At 47.2% G+C, this 19,132-nt stretch overlaps 1 protein-coding gene across 2 annotated transcripts in view; it reads left to right on the top strand.

Moving 5' to 3' along the window:
- The window catches only part of LOC144719539 (guanine nucleotide-binding protein G(I)/G(S)/G(T) subunit beta-1-like), a 28,208-nt gene extending 15,872 nt beyond the window's left edge, over positions 1–12,336 (top strand). For both annotated transcript variants that reach the window (XM_078595557.1, XM_078595558.1), the window contains exons 6-11: positions 212–318; positions 2,990–3,045; positions 4,579–4,645; positions 5,873–6,074; positions 11,236–11,452; positions 12,009–12,336. In XM_078595557.1, the coding sequence (XP_078451683.1) occupies positions 212–318; positions 2,990–3,045; positions 4,579–4,645; positions 5,873–6,074; positions 11,236–11,452; positions 12,009–12,115 (756 nt within the window). In that variant the 3' untranslated portion in view covers positions 12,116–12,336. The remainder of the gene's footprint in view (positions 1–211; positions 319–2,989; positions 3,046–4,578; positions 4,646–5,872; positions 6,075–11,235; positions 11,453–12,008) is intronic.
- The last annotated feature ends 6,796 nt before the right edge of the window (positions 12,337–19,132 follow it).

The raw sequence follows: 19,132 nt of genomic DNA, 5'->3' as shown, positions 1-19,132 counted from the left end.
CTCAGCCATGAACCCCATTTTTTAAAGAGACACACCCAGACCCAGGACTCAAACCCAGGCCCGGAGGGGCATTGTGCTCAGGTGATCCTGGCATCTACATTGTGGGCCCTCTAAAATCACCTGGCCACCTTACCCCCCCCCCCCCCCACGACTTTATAATGTGATGACCTTGACCTTATAACCCGCTGACCCGAAGCTCGATCACCACCAGGTCCATGCCATCCCGCTGAGGTCGTCGTGGGTCATGACGTGCGCCTACGCCCCCTCGGGAAACTTCGTGGCTTGCGGAGGCCTCGACAACATGTGCTCCGTGTACAGGTGAGCGGGGAGGGGGGGGCATTAGGCCAGGGCTATGGCGATGTATAGAAGGAGAGGTTGAGGTAGGCTACGGGGTATGTATAGGGTAGGGCTATGGATAGGGATAGGGTACGGGGGTTGGGTTCTAGTTAAGGTTATGGGTGAGCTTAGGATTAGGGTGGGTGGGTCATTTCAGCAGGTTTAGGGTTAAGGATGGGGTTCGGGTTATGGGTAAGGTGTGCACACATGCATTTTATGACCAGTCAGTGGGCACGTTAAGCAATTGGAAGGTCACAAGTTCAATTACTGGTTGGGTGTGACTCGGCCAATCATCTCTCCGGGGTGAATAAAATGAGCACTTAGTGGGGAGGTCAGCAATCCCGTGGAATTGCTTGCTCCTGCCATAGTAATATTTGAATTTTACTCACTGGCCCTGGGCTCTTGGTGGGGAGATGAACGCAACCTCAATGCTCATTTAAGCAGGGAATCAATTTTTATTTTAAACTAAATTATTCAGCGATGCCGCTGTGTTGGCAGTGGTGTGCAAGCACAGGACAAAAACTCCCATCGCATCCCATCAAGAACACCGTGTGTGTGTGCGTGTGGCCTCAAAGGAAACTATATAATGGGCAACGTTTTCGGCAACGGCCCTTTTTCCACGGCGCATTTTTTTTAAACGTGTTTTATGACAAAGTACCGTGAATTAAAGAAGCCAAAATCCTAGATCGGGATTTTGGCTTCTAGATCGGGCATCAGCAACCAAATGAACAAGAAGATAAAAAAAATTGTTCGAATTTTGAAAAAAAAAATGGATTATTTCAAGAGCCACAATGCAAATGTGACTATGAGATGGTGGTCCTTAATAAATAACGTCACGAAGTAATCCTTAAAGAGCCGCATGAGACTCCGGATTCGCAGGTTTGCCGACCCCTGGCCTAGATACTCTTTGTGGCGGTGATGTCATTGGCAATCCCTGACGAATGTCATCATGAGGAATAGTTTGTGTTGCTTTCCTTACATAGATTCATATAGCGCTTTATTCCTGGGTGCTTTACGACAATTGTAAACATTGTACATGTAATGGTGGTGGTTGAAATAAAGAGTGGGTTTTTTTTTATAAAAGTGGTGGTGTTGCTATGGTGACAGTTAGGAAAACAGGTGGGAGTGGTTAAGGAGGGGTTGGGGTAGGCCTGGTCGTAGCTGGGGGGTAGGGGCAGGGAGTAGCAGTAGCATGGGCAAGGCAGAAGAGATGGGGGTTTTTGTAAGGTAGGAACGGAAGTAGGTTACAGTAATTGTCATCTCGTGGTGGCGAGATGTTTACAATTGTCGTAAAGCACCCAGGAATAAAGCGAGATGTTAACTTCCTCGCTGGGTATACAGGAGGTCGTGCGTTCGATCCCAACTGTGACACCTGCTGTGTATTTGGAGTTTGCATGTCTCTGTCTCCCTGTGATTGCGTGGATTTTTCTCCAGGTCCTCCGGTTTTCCCCTCCACATTTAGAAACATGTTTTTAGAGTATTTGGCTGCTATAAATTTACACATTATAAGCCACTTAGTTGAGCTGTTATTTGCGGCCAGGTCACCTCTGATAAAGAGCCATTTAGCTCAGTGGGGCTTACCTGGTAAAATAAAAATAGTAAATTTATGTGCAGTGGGAGGTATTTTTTTGCATGTGTATACCCAAGATCCCACAGGCAAATAACAACCCCAAAGTGATGGACCAACAGATGTCGTTCTTCTATGTATACTCATCTACTGTGACTCTTTTGAGATGTCTGACCAGCGTGGAAGACTGGACCACATACCCTCTAGATGAGAGATATCTCGAATTTAGGCCCTTCTGCCGGCAATGCTGTGAACAGTAATTTTCAAGGGCTGTACCTTTATCTTGAGAGTTTTATGAAGGTGTGGGTTAATACATTTTATATCCACATTCAAATGCAGGGTGATAATTCCTGGTTCTCTCAACCACTCACCTGGTGTTCAAACTAAATAAAAATTTTAAAATTTTGCCATATAAGGCCAACGTGGAAAATTATAGCAGCCAAATACTCCAAATGTATTTTTATAAATGTGGAGGGAAAAATTCGAGGACCCCAGAAAAACATCCACGCAACCACAGGGAGAACATGCAAACTCCAACTATACAGCAGGCGTCAGGATTGGGATCTAACCCACAACCTCCTGTATATCAGGCGAGGTAGTTAACATCTCACCATCGTGACAAGTTATGAATTGTGTGAAGCCCAAAGTAGATGGTGTATTGATGACGACAAATCAGGGTGATGATTATATTCATTGCACAATGGCTGCGTTTGTGTATGTGTTGCATGCGTTGTGTATGCACACGCTTGGGGAGCGGTGGCGCAGTGGTTAGGCCACTGCACTATGAACCCTGCGAACAGAGATCGATTCCTGCTCCCGGCCCACATCGGTGACGATTATCTGAACTGGTCCTGGGCATGCACTAGGTCGACTCAGCCTGATGGGAATACCTGGTGCAGTGTGTAAACACCAGCAATGGGGAAACAGATCTGGCCGGGCGAGGTACTGGCCACACCACCCCATCGTATGCTGTGGTGCCCTTCATAGGTGCTACTCGATAACAGCACTTGCGTCAACAGCCTGTGTAGGCTACACGGGGATCTTTGTCTTTGTTCACACACTTGTCTGTGGTTTTGTGACCCTCAGTCTCAAGTCGCGTGAGGGAAATATAAAGGTCACGCGTGAGCTTCCCGGACACAACGGTACGCACGCACATAACAACAACAACAGCCGCCATTCGCCACTAAGTGGTGGTAACAACACTGCAGTGCCAGGCCAGGTGCACTTTGAGGCCATGTGAAGTGTCGAAGGATTGCTTCTGGCAGGAGGTCACGGGACAGACCCAGATGTTATGGGTTAACTGTCTGAGATGACTGGCTGATGCACACACAAAGACAAAGATTCCCCCTGCATTGCCTACAAAGGCTGTTGGGGCAAGTGCTGTTAGTGAGCACCTATTAAGACCGCCACGTTGCAGGAGGTGGTGATTGAATGGGCGAGCGTCACGTCTAAAATTGGTGCTGTGGGCTGTTGTGGGGCTACGTTGCAGAGAGCAATGGAGGCAAAATCAAGTGTTGTGCTGTACTATTGTCCAATGTCTACGCCCATCGCCTCTATATCATTTCTGCAAATGACACATAATGCATATGTTAATGGTCAAATCTGTAAATGACGAGAAAACAGATTGTAAAATAAAACTAGTGCAGGCCGGAAAACCATACATTTCAAACCATAAGTTGTTTGAAAACTTTGGACTGCTGGAGCGAACTAAACTGCACAAATGACACAGAACAGATGATAAATACCATTGAGAGATGGTAAAAGCAAGATATAAAATGTGTTCCTCATTGAAGTCGCGAAGGCTAATCAAATCGCCTAAAATTCATGGCTTGTGATTCGTGTGCCACAGACGGCAACATTTGCTGGCCTTGTGCTCGACTCGGAATGTCGGTAACAGGCTACCTGAGCAGTGGGCGTGACCACGTGAGTTGTGGGAGGGGCTAGTGGTTTAGTGGGCGTGGCTATAGAAAGTAGGTGGTGCAGTTTGGAAGAGGGGGAGGAACGAACAACTTGGCATGTGTCCTGGCTGAGCCTCCCAGAAATGTGGTAACTCTTCCATATCAACAATAGAGGTTCATCTTCCTGGTTCTTTCGGTAAAGTCACGTAGAATGGAAATAATAAAATAATAAAAATAAAACATAATAAAATAATTCTCACAACGTTTCGGCCACAACGCAAGCAGCCGTCCTCAGGTGAAGAACAGGTCTGTCGATAAGACAGAGTCTGAATGACACGTCCTGGGCTTGGAGCGTCACAATAGAGGTTTTTGGGTTAGATCACGTAAACAAAACATGGCAATTCATCACTAGTTCAGCATGCTGGTGTGTTGGAGAGTAAACCCACAACATTTACAATTCGAGTATGACGTTTCACCAGTAATCACAACTCGCATCATCAGGCGGACAACAGTTGTGGAGAAATAAATTAGATATAGTGACTTGTGATCCAATCAGGTGTAAAAGCCAGGGCGGAGGGTTGATGTACATACATGCGCTCTACGTATGTACGTAGAAACTTCTTTTGCACCGTACGTAGCCAACCGTGCTCATTGGAGGTGCGGGGGAAGGACAACAAACTAAACACAAAAAGCAGCTGCTCGTGGATAGGTGAAAGGTTAACCCGTTGTTTTATTTTAACCCGTTGTTTGCGTTGCGTCTCCGCGCTGTGCCTTCAGGGTATCTCTCCTGCTGCCGCTTCCTCGACGACACCAAAATCCTCACCAGCTCCGGAGACACCTTATGGTTACTACGAGCAACAAAAACACAACAATACATACTACATTACAATACACCACAAACGACAGATAACTCGTATACAGCAACAACGACAACTCCAATTTCAGAAAAGCCATTCATACGCCTAGATTATGCTTTCTAACATGCGTTTGTTCTCAACGAGCTTTTGATTAGCCCATTTTGTGGCAGTTCGTGTCCAGCTTTTTGGACAACCCTTCAATTTCGATTTAAAGCTTTCGTGACTGCAGGGATTCATCATCTTGGTTCTTTCGGTAAACTCACATAGAAGGGAAATAATAAAATAATAAAAATAAAACATAATAAAATACAATTCTCACGATGTTTCGGCCACAACGCAAGCAGCCGTCTTCACCTGAGGACGGCTGCGTGCATTGTGGCCAAAACGTCGTGAGAATTGTATTTTATTATGTTTAATTTTTATTATTTTATTATTTCCCTTCTACGTGACTTTACCGAAAGAACCAAGAAGATGAACCCTTCAATTTGTCTGGTTTTCTATTTGGCAAGTACCCAAGACCCATGTATCTTTATATCGTGCGCAGGTTGCGTCATATTTGATCGTCTTCATCGTGCCTGCCACCCCCACCTTTGTTAATCTATAACCACTCTCAAGCTGACTTTGAAAGTGTGAATACCGCAACAAATAAAATACTACAACACGACAACAACTTCAATAACGGTGCAACAGCACGGCAAAAGTTTATCAAACACAGCGATGCAACAAAATCGTACGACGCAACAACATTATGCCGCGTCGATGCTACGAAATAATAATTTAGCGTCATTGTAGAGAATATTAAAACAAAATTTATTGGCAGCAATTTATCTTCATAATATCTGTTCCACCACGAAAAAAATATACGTTTTTTTAATGTGTAGTGACAGATATATTAAGGTGATATATTGTCTGCTAAGTCATTTGGTGTAGGTGAACCTGAGGGTTGCTCATCTGCCCTCTGCTATTGTTGGAGGGTGACTGCCTCAACCTACCCAGTAGCGTTGATCTTGACACCGCTGGTAGCGGTCATCGGCAAGCCCACCTAGATCTTCTCACACCACATCAGCTCCATCTCTTCTTTTAGCCTTTGCTGTGCCCATTTAGTACCCTCTATCCGGATGAACAAAAGCAGCCTGGGCATACGGTGGCTTTCGCGAGTCTCACCGGTGTTTCACTGTTGCCCCACTGTGTCCCTTCCCCCGCTCCCCACGCAGCTGCCTGTGGGACATCGAGACGGGCCGCCTGTCCTCCACATTCATGGGCCACACGGGCGACGTCATGTCGCTCTCCTTGTCCCCGGACGGGCGCATGTTCGTGTCGGGCGCGTGCGACTCGTCCGCCAAGCTGTGGGACGTGCGCGAGGTCAAGTGCCGGCAGACGTTCACGGGACACGAGTCCGACATCAACGCCATCAACGTGAGCGGCGCCAACGCGTGCGCTCCCCCATTAACGCGCTGGCAGCCAACGGAGCCCAGCAGCTTCTCGTGACTATAAAATGCATGGCCGTGGTGGCGATAGCGGCGATGGTGGCAGTGGCCTTGATGGCGGTAGTGGCCAGAGTGGCGGGAGTGGCCGTGGTGGCAGTGGTGGCCTTAGTGGCGGGAGTGGCCATGGTGGCCGTAATGGTGACCATAGTGGCGGTAGTGGCCGTAGTGGCGGGAGTGGCTGTGGTAGCTGTGGTGGCTGTGGTGGCTGTGGTGGCGGTAGTGGTGGGAGTGGCCTTTGTGGCGGTGGCCATGGCGGTAATGGCCATGGTGGTGGTGGCCGTGGTGGTGGTGGCAGTGGTGGCGGTGCTAATGACCCTGGTGGCAGTGGCAGATGTGGCGGCGGCGGCGGTAGTAACCATGGTGACCGTGGCCGTCGTGGTGCATTGGTTAGCGCATTGTGTTACGAACCAGACGAATATTTGAACTGAGCCTGGGCCCTCTTCTAGGTCGACCCAGCCTGAAATGAGTACCTGGTGTGGTTTTGTAAACATCTGCTCTGGGGAGGCATGGTGTTGGATACCTACCACCTCGTGTGCCGTGCCGGCCTTCATAATTGTTTCTAACAGCCCTTGCCCCGACAGCCTGTTAAAGGCTACATGGGGATTCTTTGTCTTTGGTGTGGTCTGACTCGTAACCAGATGAGAAGACACGTGATTATCATCAGTAATTAATCATCAAAAGGCTGGCTATTGCATTCTTAATTTAAGCTGAAAAAACACATACAATGCAACTGCTCTTAGCCAAACATCCCAATGCTCGAATAATAACCTGCAAATTACTCTATCGGGATTACATGGAGCAACGTCCTCCCCCCCCCCCCGTCCCCTCAAGTGTGAAAAGTCGGCAGAACCCTCCATGAAAAAGAGTCTCAAGACTCATTGCAGCTTTCCTGAGTGAACAAGTTTCAAGAATAAAATGCTTCTCTAAAGACAAAGTAAATGGCAGTGTTATGAAACGGGGCTCCCGTAATCGCATCGCAAGTGGACGGTCGGAAAAGAGAGCGCGGAGATGGCAGAGGGCTCTGTGTGCCTGGGCAGCGATGGCCGTAATGCAGTGGGCTGTGAGAAAGGGAGGTCAAGGAGAGCAGCGTTGCTTTAGCAGGGCAGGTTTTTGATTGGCTATCGAAACCACTTTGGAAGAGGAGAGAGATAAGAAAATAGTGTTTGAGGCAGCAGTGCTTATTTGTATTCCTGTGTGGATCAGGACCATAACTAAGCAACACAGGTGTCCGAGATGGATGATATGAATTTTGCGGCAAGATAGGATAAACAATGTTGCAATTCCGGAATTGAACGTGGTGGCGAAATGTTAAATTCCTCACCTAGTGAGCAGGAGGTCCTGGGTTCAATCTTAACTCTTGATCCCTGTACATTTGGAGTTTGCATGTCTACCCCGTGATCACGTGGATATTTCTCCGGGTCCTCCAGTTTTTTCCTCCACATTTAGAACCAACAGCGTGCATTTATAGTATTTGGCTGGTAGAAGTTTCCACAAGGATAGGGCACTTAATTGAACTATCACTTGTGGCCAGGTCGCTTCTGAAATAGAGCTACATAGCTCAGTGGTGCGTTACCTGGTAAAATAAAAAAAAAATTGTTTAATAGTTTATAGGTAAGTGTTGGAGGTATGATGCGGAAAAGGTCTCGCTGCGTAGGACGTGTGTGGAGGATGGAGGAGGAGGAGGGTCGGTTCCCAAGACCGGCAGTGAGTGCTGTCCACCAATCCGGCAACAAACAAAAAAACAATCTGGGCAGACCTAAGACGAGATGGTGGGAGACTGTTTGAGCTGATCTTGGAGTCCGCGTGTCTCCTGTGCTGCAGCAGCTTTGGGGATCTGGCCGAGAGGTTTGGAAAAGTGTTGGCAAGGTGCGGTGGCGGCAACAGTTGTGGCCATGGAGGCTTCTTGATCTTGAGTAACCTTGACCAGATCACTAAAAATGCGCTCGTTCTTGTCGGATCTCGGAAGCTCAGCAGGGTTGAGTCTGTATGTATGTATGTTGAACTTCTTTCGCATGGTACGTAGCCAACCGTGCTAATCGGAGGTGCGGGGGAAGGACAACAAAAAGCAGTTTCAAAGAAATTGGCTTTCAATCTTGGGTAGTGCTGGGATGATTGATCACCAGTACTTGCAGGGCTACACAGTGGGCAGCAGAGGGCAATGCCGTAACTGTCCATTGTGTGTCCCACACTTCCAATGTACGATGGTTCGTCGCATTCACCAATCCGCACTGACCAGCGGTTTGCAAAGTACGTATGGTCAAATAACCCCTATGACCTGCACGGCGTGAGGAGGCCCTCATCCAGCAGTGGATTCGTCGTTATCATCATCACCACCATCATCACAATCGTGAAGACCAACACCCTTACAATCATTATCCTCCTAACTATCGTTACCATCTTAATAATGATCCCACTCATAATTATCACCATCAATCATCCCTCCTTATCTCATTTGCATTGCCATGAATAGGGCACCATTGTTTATTTTTCAAGTAAAGTCTCACTCAGTCTGCAGGATCCTACATTGCGATGTTTGGCATGTTACATTATTGTGAGTTTTGTGTCGTCATCATCTACCATCATATTGAACATCACCCCTCCGGAGCAGTAATAAGGCTCTAGGACACAGCAAATAGTGGGGGGCAGAGACACTGTCTGATGTGGGGGCCCACACAAAATGCGTGCGTGCGTATGTGGTCAAGGTGGGGAGCGGTAGTGTAGCGGTTAGGGCGCTGCTTTGAAAACTCGTGGACCTGGGTTCGATTCCCGCTCACGGCCAATATCAGTGACAATTATCTGAACCGGTCCTGGGCCTCCCGTAGGTTGACACAGCCTCGAATGAATGCAATGTGTAAACATCGCCATTGGGGAGACAAAGGCGGTCAGGTGTGGTGCTGGCCACCCACTCGTGTACCGTTTTGGCCTTCATAGGTGCTCGCTGACGGCACTTGACCCAACAGTCTGTTAAGTCTATACGGGAGATCTTTATCTTTGTGGTAAAGGTGTGCTTGTGTGTGTTGGAGCGCATGTCTGTTGGTACGTGCATGTGTTGGTGCTTGTGTGTATGCATGTATGTTGAACTTCTTTCGCACCGTACGTAGCCAACCGTGATAAATTTTGGAGGTGAGTTCAAGGTGTATGTGTTGGTGTATTGGTATGTGTGTGTTGGTACGTGTATGTTTGTGCGTGTTTGTGTATTTGGAGTTCGTGTTCAGAGTGCGTTTATGTGTTCAAGACATATGTTAACGTATGCTTGGGGTGTGTGTATATGGGTAGGGACAATACGGCTCCTCGTGGCCGTGGTTACTAATTGACGCGACGGGGTCTCGGATAAGCACGTGACCTAAGTGGTCGTAAATAATAATTGAGACGGGGACAGACAGGCCCAGTTGAGGAGGTGAGAGAGAGTTCGGGAAAAGGGGCGTGGCCGGGTCGAGGAGAGGATAAAAGCCGGCGTGGAACAGGGCTCTGGGCTGCTGCTGTGGGGGAACCAAGGGAGAATCGTCGCCGTCTTGGAGCGGGTCGTCTTAATCGTCTTGGATCGGGCACCTTGTCGCCTTGGAAGGCTACAGTTAATATTGTCTCCGTGACTACTCCGCGTCCGCTCCTATGTAGTCAGCCAACTACATGGGGAGCGTCGCTTAGAGTCACAGAAGTTACCCAGCTGTACATCGTCCAATTGCAGTTACCCGTTAAATTATCAGTGAGTCGGCAGACTTTATTCATAATAAAGAGATACATAACTGAGCAAGACGGTGTCTCTGAGAGCTACATTACATATGTATGGTACGTGTGCTGTGTTTTCACTGTGTGTGTGATTGGATTGCATTTATGTGTTCAGGACGTGTGTGTGTGTCTTTGGTGCATATGCATTTTTTCGAGGGGTGTGTTCGAAGCATATGTTTGGGGTGTGTATATCAACTAGGGGTAGTTTAAGGTCTGATTACGTGGGAAACATGTGTAAGAGAACAAAGGAATTTGAAAAATACGGCTTAAATGCTTAATGTTCAGGAGAGCAGATTGTGACACAAACCCCTGCACACATATACCTGTTCATAAGCCAACACCGCAGTCAAATCATTCCCGAGTTCCCATGCTAATCAAGGGTACACGTATTCCCAACTAATCCCGTTGTAAATTCATGGACTTAAAATAATTGTATTCAATCTACATTGTCAGAGCGATGATATGATCTCTGTGACCTCTCGATCTAGCTCAAACGTTATCCCTCTCCGTCTCTCCAAGCATATCTTCCTCTTTCCCACTCACTCGCTTGCTCTCCCACTTTCAACTCCACTCTCTCTATATATTAAATTTCTCTCCATATTCTTTCCACCATCTTTTCATCCGTGTCTCCATCTCTCTTCCCTTCCCTCTCTCTTCGCCAAAGACAATGATCCCTTGTGTAGCCTTAACAGACTGTTGGGGCAAGTGCTGTTAGCGAGCAGCACCTATGATGGCCGGCACAGCACACACGAGAGGGGGTGGATGGCGAGCATCACTTCATAATTAAGGTTTTTGGGTTAGATCGCGTTATTTATAAATGTGTCCTAACCCTCCACCACCCGACACGGCCAATCAGCAAAAAAGTGTCACGTTGACAAAAGACAAATAGTTCACTACTTTAGCCCACCGGTGTGGTGAAGAGTGAAACCACAACATTTACAATTTGTTGAGTACGACGTTTCGCTGGTAATTGCATCCAGCATCATCGGGCAATTCTCCAGCATCATGCTGGACCGCCTTTGTCTCCCTCGTGGCAATATTTACACACCTCACCAGGTACTCATTAGAAGTTGAATCGACCTAGAGGAGACCCAAGATCGGTTCAGATAATCATCACTGGTGTTGTCCGTGAGCGGGATTTTTTTTTGAACTCGGGTCGCCAGGTTGGTAGTGCAGTGCACTAACCGCGACGCCGCTACTCCCCACACGCACACTCTGACTCTCTACCTCTCTCCCGATTCCTTTCACTCTCTGGACATCGTATTCCTCCAGTATGAATACGATTCTGATTCTGTTTGCCCATCTCTAACCCTCCCTCCCTCTTATCTCTTCACTGTCTCTCTCTCCCACCACGCCGCCCTTAGTTCTTCCCAAATGGGCAGGCGTTTGTGACGGGCTCCGACGATGCCACGTGCCGCCTCTTCGACATCCGCGCCGACCAGGAGCTCTGCGTCTACGCCAACGACGGCGTGGTGTGCGGCGTCACGAGCATCGCCTTCTCGCGCTCCGGCCGCCTCGTGCTCGCCGGACATGATGACTTCAACTGCAACATCTGGGACGGCATGAAGCAGGAGAAAGCCGGTGCGTGCATGGTTGTGAGGGTGCGAGAGTGTGTGCGTGTGCGAGTGTGTGCATGTGAGCGCGTGTGTACATGTGCGAGGGCGCTCGCACGCACGTGTGCATGTGAGCGTGTGCGTATGAGCGCGCGTGTGTGTAAGCGTGCACACGTGTGTGTGAGCGTGCACACGTGTGTGTGAGCGTGCACACGTGCGTGTGAGCATTACACGGGATATTTGCCTTTTGTGCTTGGGGAGCAGTGGAGCAATGGGGCAGTGGTTTGCACGCTGCGCTCAGAACCCGCCGACCCGAGTTCGAGTTCCACTCACGGCCACCAACACCAGTGACGATTATCTGAACCGGTCCAGGGCCTCCACTAAGTCAACTCAGCCTCAAATGAGTACCTGTTGCGATGTCTAAAAACATCGTCACTGGGGAAACAAAAGCGGTCGGGCAAGGTGCTGGCCACCCACCCCCTCGTGAGCCGTGCCAGCCTTCATAGGTGCTCGCTAACAGCACTTGCCCCAACAGTCTGTTAAGGCTATGGGGGGAATCGTTTTAGCTTTGTCTTTGTGTGCAGGCGTGCTTGCGGGCCACGATAACCGCGTGTCATGCCTGGGCGTCACGGATGACGGCATGGCCGTGGCCACGGGCTCCTGGGACAGCTTCCTCAAGGTGTGGAACTGACGGGCGCAGGTGTAGTCCGGCACGGAGACGCACATGGCTCCCGCGGGATCCAGCTCGCGGCCACGCATGCACACACACACGTGGACTGAGACTCGTACAAGATACACGCACACGGACAGATACTCGTACAACACACACACACATGGCCAGAGACTCGTACAACATCCACACAAACAAACGTGGATATAGACTCGTACAACACACATACACACAAAGACACAGACATGCATACACCAAATATATACATAAATATACGTTATTGATTTTGGGGTTAAGCCACGTAATGCTCTTGACCATGTTCGTGTCGTGAGACCCTCCATCACCCGACATAGCCAAACAAATTCAATGCACAAGCATTTGACACGCCAATTATATATTTTTTGTGACTATTTTATTTGCCTGGCTGTGTTGGGTGGTGGAGAGTCACGACACAAATTTGGCTGGATCATTATTGTGGCTTAACTCAAAAATCTGTTACGAGTCATACTATTGGCTGCAAAAAACCTACGTGCTATGATATACTCATACATTTACACATGCAGCATATACATAGATATGTACACACATGCACATATGATATACAATATACATACGTACATATACAAAAATGAGCCCAGCAATACACACATACGCATACACACACATCTTGCACACACACACGAACCATATCATCCCCAGCCAGGTTCTATCCACTGCTCGATAAATCCCTACCCCGGTCACCGCCATCCCTCACCAGTTGCGTGATGCCACAGTCCATCTCACTGCTGCGCATGACACTGGCACAAAAACACGCATGCAGTTAAACACACCACACATATTCAGCACTCACTCATACCTGCATGAAAACACAAACGTTCAAACACACTCCAGGCACATGTACACAACCACATTCTCACATGCTGTGCACGTGACACACAATATGCACACTCGCTAACTTGTGTATAGTATACCTATCACCCAAAACACACACACACACGTAGACTTTCACTGACCCTCTTGTGTGTGTGATTAAAATAACACTGTCTCTCAAGACCGTCTCTATCTATACGAGGAGGGGCCCTGCATGGGGCTGTTTGACCATTTGCATGTATGAGTGTTGGGCTCAATGTGGGAGGAAATCGGAGAATCCGGAGAAAACCCGCCACGCATTCGAGGGGGGTACCACTCAGCACTGCCATCTCCTGGCCACCTTGGAGCCCCAACGCCTACAACACCTGGCACGCCCTGACTGTCATCCATGAAAGCTCTAAACAAGCTCAATCATGCTATTTCGGTTGGTAAGGCCCATTGAGCTTCACAGCTCCGTTACAAGGGACATGACCGCAGCTCAAGTCCGTGGCGACGGTCACGGGACATCGCAGTTACAAAGGGATCCATAGAATTCCATAGAGGGCTCTACATTTGCATAGAGCTCTGCAGAGTGACTTAGAGATGCGTAGACCACACAAGCCCAAGACCGACGGCAGTGTCATAGGACATCATCGCAGGGTGGGAATGTGCAAGCTGGCAAGAGCAAAAAACAACAATTGTTGACATGAAACCCACACACCAGAACTTACCACAAACAGGATAAAAACAAATATTACTTAAAAACAATACAAAAAACCAGTGTATGTTAATAAAGTGTACATACGGCCTTGGACACAATGGTATATAGGACTGAGCTGCAGCATTTGCGGTTGTAGGAGGATCAATCATCCTTCATGGTCTTTAAGCAAACGTAACTAAGATGCTTTTGGAATTTAAAATTATGGAATATTAAATATAGAAATATATATGTATAAAACATGAAACATGACAGAACACGAAACGGCACTTGATGGTCTTTAGTAACATTAAAATAAAGATCTTCCACGGATAAACATTTTTCTCAAGGGCAAATGATAAACCAAATAGTGGAGCTTAAATAACAAACAAAAAGCACTCAACACAATTGGCAATCACACTGCGGCCATAATAGGAAACGTATAAGAGGTGACGTTTCAGGCAATGGCCCTTCATAGTACTTAAGTGAAGGGCCGATGAAGGGCCCATTGCTCAAAAGGTCGCCCCATGATGTGTTTGCTTGAAGGTAGTGTCATTGTCGAATGTTTGTTGAGTTTCTATCTTGTGTTACCTGTGCTTGTACACCACTGCCAACAACAGCATCGCCAAATCATGTTTCATAACGGATATTAGTTCAAGTGCGCTAGCATGCAAGCACTCGCCATGCTCTGCCCTGCTTAGCTTCCAACATCTAATGCGTACAAGGTGATGTGGTTGTATGCATGTGGTATGCAGTACGATGTTTACACACCTCACCAGGTACTCAATTGAGGCTGAGTCTACCTACGGGAGGCCCAGGACCGGTTCAGATAATCGTCATTGGTGGTGGCCATGAGCCGGAATCAAACCCGGGTCGCTGGGTTCGTAGCAGAGCAGCGTGCTAACCGCTACACTACCGCTCCCCAGATATGTTAAGTGCAGCGCACCCACACACACGTTCACATCGTTACTCACAAAGTGTCGTAAAACGCACATACATTAAAATCTAGTGCACAAACCACTTCACTCATCTCTATGCTTACACTTCACTACGCATTCACGGCGCATCTGAGATTCACGGAAACGTAATGAAGCACATAACGTGCACAGTCTATATTATCGCATTATTTATCCACTTAGCGAATAGAAATCATGTATATGTTTGTTTAATCGTCATACACATCGACATTACAGCGCATGCATGCTGACATATATACACACGCACGTATATAATTACACACAGCCGTGCACACACACGCACAGCACATGCACACGTGTGCTAAATTAAATCGGGCACAATGTATAGATTTTGTACACGCATAACTGCATTTAGACTTCACATACATGTTAACATGAAGACTGTTTTTGGGAGCGTCATGTGTATACCCACTTATCTGTGTACATACACAAATACATCCACCGTAGTCATTGTCCGATTAATAGTACCCATACAAAGACACGCGCGCACACACAATGTTCACACTGCTCAATGGGTTAAAACATTCAATTCCATTTCATATCGAATACAATGCATACATATGCACACCTATGCTCACAATCAGTGGCGTAGCGTGGATGGCAATGGGCCCTGGTGAAAGCAATAAAATTGGGCCGTCCCTATACAATTATCCCCCCCCCCCTCCACTTCACGGCCCTCTTGGTATCCCGGCTCCTAGACCTCTGGTCCCATCGCTCGCGAGCTACGCTGCTGTTCACAATGTAGGCTCATATGCGCCACTCACACGTTCCCCCTTCTGTAGGCAAAGACTGGTGTTGTGGGATGTGTGTTGTTCTTGTAAAGTGCTCGTGGTTTATTTAAAGTAAAGAAGTACTTGCAGCAAATCAAAAATGAATTTGCGTGATTTTTGTTTACGTGTATTCTTTTGCGTTGATTTCCCGTTTATATATATATATAAAAAAAATGGTTCTAATGAGTGAAGAATCATCGTGCACCTCATAACAACGGTTTGTTTTTTGCATGAGCACCCTTGACGCCAGGGCGTCTCAAATCCCCCTTATGATAAGCGACTTGCATCACAAATCGCAACACATTGGAGAAGTCACCCCCCTCCCCAGTGGCAGCTGTTTTCACGATTCAGCAACTGGCCTGCAAGCGGGCATCAGTCTGCCAGTCGGGAGGCATGGGGCGGAGGAGGGGATGATTTATTTGTGTAATCCCAATCGGGTAATGTTGCACGTTACTTTTCCACAATGCCAGAACGCGGTGGTATACTCATTTCGAACGACATCGGTGGAATCCTTTCACGCCCACTGAAAAATCGGACGGTGGTACGCAATTTATGGTTGGGACCCCTACAATAATAACCGGGGTGGCCTGCTGGAATCGAACCGCGGTCTTCTGAAACAAGAGGCAACGTGCTACCGCTGGGCCGTGCCCCCCCCCCCCCCCCCGTGGAAGGTGACGCAACAGAACCACTTCTGGAGTCGCCTCGATGGCAATCTTTCACCAAACGTTAGAAAAAAGTGCTGTTAACACCCTCAATGAAAACTGCTGAAAACCTAAAAAGACAATTAGGGTTATATTGGAGAGGGAAAAGTCACGAAAGCTTCAAATCTAGAATTAATGCCCTCTACGGGGAGGAATTTCACCTACGTGACTTTACCGAAAAAACCTAAGAGTATGAATCCTTGCAGTCACGAAAGCTTCAAATCTAGAATTAGAGGGAAATAAAGTTTGTTTACTAGCGGTGTCCAGGTGGCTCAAAGGTGGTAAGTGCATTCCTTTGTGTTTGAATCCCGCTCAGGACCAACACCAGTGACGATTACACTGTGTAACAATTTTTTTTTTGGTTGCTAGGTAGTAAGTGTTATTTCCTAATTGCTTATGCCTCAAAAGTACAGAAAATGGCTATTATTCCCCACAAACTTTGCTTTTGTGACCAGGACAGTGATATTTTGAAATTTTAATATTTTCCAGAACATTCCAGATAGATTCAGTGCTGAGTAAACTTGGAGTAACTTGTAGAACATTCTCGAACTTTCCAGTATTATAAATAGTATGAATACAGGGGCCTTAAGCCCACCAGTTCAGTTTAGTTCCAGCTGCCGAAGTGGATACATATCTGCCTTTTTCTGAGATGGCATCAAGAGGCTGCAAGCATCCAGCAGGCACATTTTTTTTTATGTCTGCGGCCAATTTATCAAGACGAGCGAAAAAATACTCTCTGGAAGCATCTGCTAAGATGTGTGAGGCCTACAAGGCATATTTCGGTATGCCTGTCGGGGATCAAGGCAATCCCTGGGCACCTCATTTCACCTGCGAGCAATGCAAAAAAAATCTCTGAAAGGTAAGATGGAGAATTGTTGCTTGGAATTTTATGTTATAAAATTTGTGAAAATATTTTAATTGTAACAGTTTTTAATTTTCAAATGTTTTACAATTTTCAATCGTATTGAAAAAATATATCGTATATGAAAAATGTTGCGAGAATCTCTTGCACATTAGTCATGGGTGAAATAAATGTATTTTTTGGGATGGTACAGAGGGGAAATGAGAGCCATGAAGTTCGCTATCCCAAGAATTTTGCAGGAACCCACTGACCACTTGAGCAACTGCTACTTCTGCATGGTGGACCCTTCCAAACGTCGGACTGGCAAGAATACACCTGCTATCACGTATCCAGACCTTCATCCATCGCCCCGGTGCCACACTGCCATGAGTTCCCCATACCCACTCCTCCGGAGAGAGAGCAGCCGTCTTTAGAAGAGAGCAGCAAGTCAGAGAGTGAGGAAGACGTAGATCCAGATGACAATTTCGAAAGTAGAGCTGAGGAGAGAAACCCATACTACCCCAACCAAAAAGACCTCAACGACTTGATCAGAGATCTTGGTCTCGCCAAGTCCAATGTCGAGCTTGTGATGTCTAGACTCAAGCAGTGGAACTTGTTGGATGAAAGTGTGCAAGTCGCAGATCAGAGGAAGCGTCACCAACATTTTTGCAGCTTCTGTACCCGTTAAGAAGGGCTCTGCTTCTGCTACTATATGACCAGTCTGTTTAAGGCAATCGAAATCGCCTGTAACCAGAATGAGTGGCGCCTCTTCATTGACAGCTCATTCAGGAGCCTCAAAGCTGTGCTGCTCCATAATGGTAACAAATACCCGTCTCTTCCCCTGGCTCACTCGGTGCACCTCAAAGAGGATTACAACAGCATCAAGACCTTGTTGGACGCCTTGAAGTATGATTAGTATGGCTGGGAGGTCATCGGAGACTTCAAAATGGTGGCATTCCTGATGGGTCTCCAAGGCGGTTTTACCAAGTTTCCCTGCTATCTTTGCCTTTGAGACAGCAGGGACACCAAGGCGCACTACCACAGACGGGACTGGCCACAGTGGACCGAGTTCTCTGTGGGGAGGAATAACATCAAGTGGGAGCCACTGGTGGACCCCCGGAAGGTGCTGATGCCACTACTGCACATAAAATTGGGCCTTATGAAACAATTTGTCAGAGCTGTAGATAAGGAGTCGGCAGCCTTCAAGTACCTTCAAGACTTCTTCCCTAAGCTGAGGCAAAGGTCAAAGCCGGTGTCTTCATCGGACCACAGATAAAGAAGATCCTGGAGTGCAAGGAATTCCCCAAGACGCTCACTAGTAAGGAGAAAGCGGCTTGGAACAGCGTTGTCGCAGTGGTTCGTGGCTTCCTGGGCAATCACAAGGTCGACAACTATGTGAAGCTGGTTGAGACTGGTGAAGAACTATGGCACAATGTGCTGTAGGATGTCCCTCAAAGTCCACACCCTTGATGCTCATCTTGATAAATTCAAGGAGAACATGGGAGCGTACTCGGAGGAGCAAGGCGAGTGCTTCCACCAGGATATACTGGACTTTGAATACCGCTACCAAGGACAGTATAATGAGAACATGATGGGAGACATTTGGGGGCTGATTCGTGAAAGTGATTTACAGTATAAACGTAAATATCGAAAAACTACTCATTTCTAAAAAATGTTGTCATCATTTTTGTATTACTTTAGTATAAAGACATGTTAATTTTCATTCATATGTTTTTCTGACTTTATGTGAACGAAAAGACACAAATTCGCCCGTTTTTTCCTTTAAAATAGGTACATTTCAAAATATCACTGTCCTGGTCACAAAAGCAAAGTTTGTGGGAAATAATAGCCATTTTGTACACTTTTAGGCATGAGCAATTACGAAATAACACTTACTACCTAGGAACAATAATGGTGTTACATAGTGTTATCTGAGTCGGTCATGGGCCTCCCCTAGGTAAACTCGGCCTCAAAATGAGTACTTGGTGTGGTGTGTAAAAATCACCACGAGAGAGACAAAGGCGGTCGGGCGTAGTGTTGGCCACCCACGCCCTCGTGTTCCGTGCCCGCCCTCATAGGTGCTTGCTAACAGCACTTTCCCCAACAGTCTGTTCAGGCTATACGGGTGATCTTTGTCTTTGTGTGAACACGTCTATAAGCACCCGTGTACAATTTTACCTAAACTTACTTTAGAACTGCTTTG

This window comes from Lampetra planeri, chromosome 6, assembly GCF_965212315.1.
Source record: "Lampetra planeri chromosome 6, kcLamPlan1.2.h2, whole genome shotgun sequence".
Lineage (NCBI taxonomy): Eukaryota > Metazoa > Chordata > Hyperoartia > Petromyzontiformes > Petromyzontidae > Lampetra > Lampetra planeri.
The sequence above is the reverse complement of the archived record's forward strand: the minus strand, read 5'-3'. Positions and strand labels throughout refer to the sequence as shown.